The 4,139-nt window shown below is 45.6% G+C and overlaps 1 protein-coding gene across 1 annotated transcript; it reads left to right on the forward strand.

Annotated features, from left to right (window-relative positions):
* The first annotated feature begins 513 nt into the window (after nt 1-513).
* LOC128147229 (lysosomal acid lipase/cholesteryl ester hydrolase-like) lies at nt 514-3,890 on the forward strand. Its single transcript, XM_052799643.1, has 2 exons — nt 514-989; nt 3,050-3,890. Exons 1-2 carry the CDS (start codon nt 960-962, stop codon nt 3,269-3,271), a joined length of 252 nt encoding a protein of 83 aa, XP_052655603.1. The 5' UTR covers nt 514-959; the 3' UTR covers nt 3,272-3,890.
* Nucleotides 3,891-4,139: the final 249 nt, after the last annotated feature.

Genomic DNA, 4,139 nt, shown 5'->3' on the forward strand with positions numbered 1-4,139 from the left:
CTTATCATTGCAGGGGGGTTGGACTACATGAGCTTTAAAGGTCTCTTCCACCCCAAACTATTCTATGATTCTATGAAATAACCTCTTCTTGATCTGTCCTGGATCCTCACCAGTTCATGCATCTTCTCTGGAGTGTGTGCCACAGGCTGTATGCAGAGCACATCTTCTTCCTAGTGTGGCACTCCTGCTCAGAGACCCCAGAACAACTTTCTCGGTTTTGTAGCAAGAACACTCACTCCATTTTTTGAAGTGCTGTTGCTCAGCAGTGTTAGTCCTCGTACTGTATATGTCCACCAGTTTTTCTTTTCTATGTATAATTTTTTATAAGATTCTTTACTGGACTTCAGGTTATCTGGTGAGTGACAAAGGGCAAAACTAGGGGTAATGAGATCAAATTACAGCCCAGGGTGATCAGGTTGGAGGTGGGCAATCCTTCTTCCCCCAGAGTGGGGAGCAGCTCTGGGACAGGTCCCCAGGGAGTTGGGGGGGTCTCCATCCTGGGGGAGCGTTCAGGTCCTGGTGGGGCCAAGCCATGGCCACCCTGACCTTGTATTGCTGATAGTCCCGCTTCAGTTAGACTAGAGATATTCAGAGGCTCCTTCCAACCAACACATCTTTTATTGTATAATTTCCGGCCAATTCTTCAGTCTACAAGGAATATTTTGAGTTCTAATCCCATTTTCTAGAACATTTTCATTTCCTCCCATCCTGGTGTTAACCACAAACCATACAAACATAATCTCTGTTCATTTATCCAAATTAATGACAATTATTAGTTATACTGGGACTATGGCAGATCTGTGAGATACAGTTGAAAAATCTTGCCAGTTCAATGATGAAAACCAACTCTTGAGTTTCCTCTTTTAAACTGATTGCACTCCCACAGAACTATGATTTGATTTAGACCATTTTGTTTCTGAATTTGCTGCAGGGAGCTCTAAGTGGTGCACTGAGAGCTTATGATGTATAAGAGTCTTCGCTATAGACAGGTAAGCTCCTTCTAATGGCCACGGTCGTGGTATCCCCTTTCACTTACATGTTCTGTTCCCATTCATGCTTGCTTGCATTAGTCTGGTGTCATTCCTTTGAATTGATTGTCCTCTCTTCACAAATCGGGCATGCAAGTAGCAAGTCAGCAGGACCTCCACTTAGAACAACAGTATTTTCTATTCTAAACTCTATTTTACAAATACTTTCAAAATGGAATAAAGTATTAGAGGCTTTCCATTTATCCAGTGTTTTTGTTAGAGTCCATAATCTGACACAGAAAAGCAACAATAATGGCTGCGTGACCAGTTACTATCTGAAACCTTGTACTGGCTTTGTGTGGCAAGGTTTTGGTAGCAGGCAGGGGGGGGGGTTACAGGGGTGGCTTCTGTAAGAAGCTGCTGGAAGCTTCCCCTGTGTTCGAGAGAGCCCATACCAGCCGGCTCTAAGATGGACCCGCCGCCAGCCAAGGCCGAGCCAATCAGCGATACTGGTAACGCCTCTGTGATAACATTTTTAAGAAGGAAAAAAAGTTGCAGGGGGCACAGCAATAGCAGCCAGAGAGAGGAGAGAGAACATGTAAGAGAAACAACCCTGCGGACACCAAGGTCAGTGAAGAAGGAGCGGGAGGAGATGCTCCAGGTGCCGGAGCAGAGATTCCCCTGCAGCCCATGGGGAAGACCATGGTGAGGCAGGCTGTCCCCCTGCAGCCCAGGGAGGTCCACGGTGGAGCAGATATCCACCTCCAGCCCGGGGAGGACCCCACACCGGAGCTGGTGGGTTCCCGAAGGAGGCTGTGACCCCGTGGGAACCCCGCGCTGGAGCAGGCTCCTGGCAGGACCTGTGGACCTGTGAAGAGAGGAGCCCACGAAGCAGGTTTTCTGGCAGGACTTGTGATCCTGCGCTGGAGCAGTCTGTGCCTGAAGGACTGCAGCCTGTGGAAGGGACCCATGCTGGAGCAGTTCGTGAAGAACTGCAGCCCATGGGTTGGACCCACGTTGGAGAAGTTTGTGGAGGACTGTCTCCCGTGGGTGGGACCCCATGCTGGAGCAGGGGAAGAGTGTGAGGAGTCCTGCCCCTGAGGAGGATGAAGCAGCAGAAAATAACGTGTGATGAACTGACCGTAAACCCCATTCCCCGTCCCCCTGTGCCACTGGGGGGTTGGTAGAGAATCCGGGAGTGAAGTTGTGCCCGGGAAGAAGGGAGGGGTGGAGGGAAGGTGCTTTGAGATTTGGTTTTATTTCTCATTACCCTACTCTGGTTGATTGGTAATAAATTGAGTTAATTTTCCCCAAACTGAGTCTGTTTTGCCCGTGACGGTAATTGGTGAGTGATCTCTCCTGTCCTTATCTCGACCCACAAGCTCTTTGTTATATTTTTTCTCCCCTGTCCAGCTGAGGAGGGGGAGTGATAGAACGGCTTTGGTGGGCACCTGGCATCCAGCCAGGGTCAACCCACCACAAACCTATAAAACTGAAGTCTCCATGCTGGTTGTAAATTGTCTAGCCATGATGGAAAGCAAGGTGCTAAGCCCTTCTGCCACCCAGACCTAACATCGCAAGCTGAATGGTGAGCAGTTAACTTTACATCCCTTGGGAGCTTGGGCAATTCTTGTTCTATGGCAAGAAGAGTACCAGAGACATAGAAGAAAAGCTTCTTTCTTCCTTAAGCAAGAAAAATCAAATTGTTCAGAAAGTGGCATGCTTTTTACTGGAATAATTACACTGCAGGTAAGGAGATATGATGCTGACAAATCACCTCACGGCAAGTCCTCATGGTGTTGAGCTAAAGCAACCCTCCAGATGTGTCTTATTTTCAAGAACTTGCTTCCAAACACTTTCATGCTCTTACAAAGCTGAAGGAAAGGCTAGTGCTTGCATGAAGTGTAACCACAAACCACACAGCGTCTTTTAATAAAACTTCTTTCTAGAAGAAAACCTTTCCAGGTTTGGGGTTTTTTTCTTAATTCCCAAAGAATAGCACTTGCTCTCGCACGACATGTATTTTATTGCATTGCAGCAATGGCTCTTCTTTGTAAACCCCTGGTTTTCCATCCCTTCAGATCGGTCTGCCACTCTACAGCATGAAGGACATGAAAGTGCCGATGGCCATCTGGAGTGGTGGAGTGGACTGCCTGGCTGGTCCCTGGGACATTGCCCTCCTGCTCACCCAGGTCCACTACAAGGTGATTCCCCGGTGGAACCACCTGGATTTCCTACCAGGGCTCGATGCAACCAAGGTTTTGTACCAAGAAATCGTCGACATGGTGAAGAAGCATCTGTAAAGCTGCTGTTTTGATCTGATACGTTTTTTTATTTTGATATGGTCGGTTTTTTAATATTATGTAAGATTAATGCTATCTTTAAAGGATTTTGAAATTTGTCATCTGAATGTAGTTGATTAAAATGTTCTGCTTTTAACTAGAGCATAGGTGGGGTGGGGAGAGGAGTCTTTATGCTATTCCTGACTGGCACTTCATTTCCTTTCTTTTTCCTTTTTTCCTCCTTTTTTTTAATCTTTTTTTTCTGGTTTGTTTTGGGTTTTTTTCCCCTCTTTTTTCTTATATCAGCTATGTTTATTTGCAAAGTACAGGAAACATAGATGAGGAAACTGGGGTTTCAGACATTTTGTTTAGACTAATATCATAGTGATCTGTTCTCTGAGACACAATGGATCCTGTGTAACCTTTCCCATGTGGTCAGCTTTAAAGTGCCTGCAATTCCTCTGAGACCTGGGGGTCTGGATCCCCTTGTAACTCAGTTGATTCCTAGCTTCATCAGGGACACAAAATTCACTGTTGCTGTCTCAGAGCTGGCACTGTTACCCGTGGCCCTTTAAAACTACCAATGTGGATCAGAAAGAGATCTAACAGGTCTGTGGTGAAAAACCACAGCAAAAATACATCTCCTTAGGGGAAATACAGTACTAGTGGTTTTGAAATTCAATAAAAATTGAAATTAATCACATTTTTAATGCATCTTTTTTCTTTCAACAACTGAGACACCAAAAAGGAAGAATTGAGAAAGAAATAAATCCTGAAAAGGAATTACAAGAAAGAGAGTCTAGCATGTGAGTCTGATATGCAATGTGCAAAATTCAAATAAAAAAGGGGCTCAGGGAATGTATGAACTGCCTACGTCTTAGGGTTTAGC

Source organism: Harpia harpyja, chromosome 10 (genome assembly GCF_026419915.1).
Source record: "Harpia harpyja isolate bHarHar1 chromosome 10, bHarHar1 primary haplotype, whole genome shotgun sequence".
NCBI lineage: Eukaryota > Metazoa > Chordata > Aves > Accipitriformes > Accipitridae > Harpia > Harpia harpyja.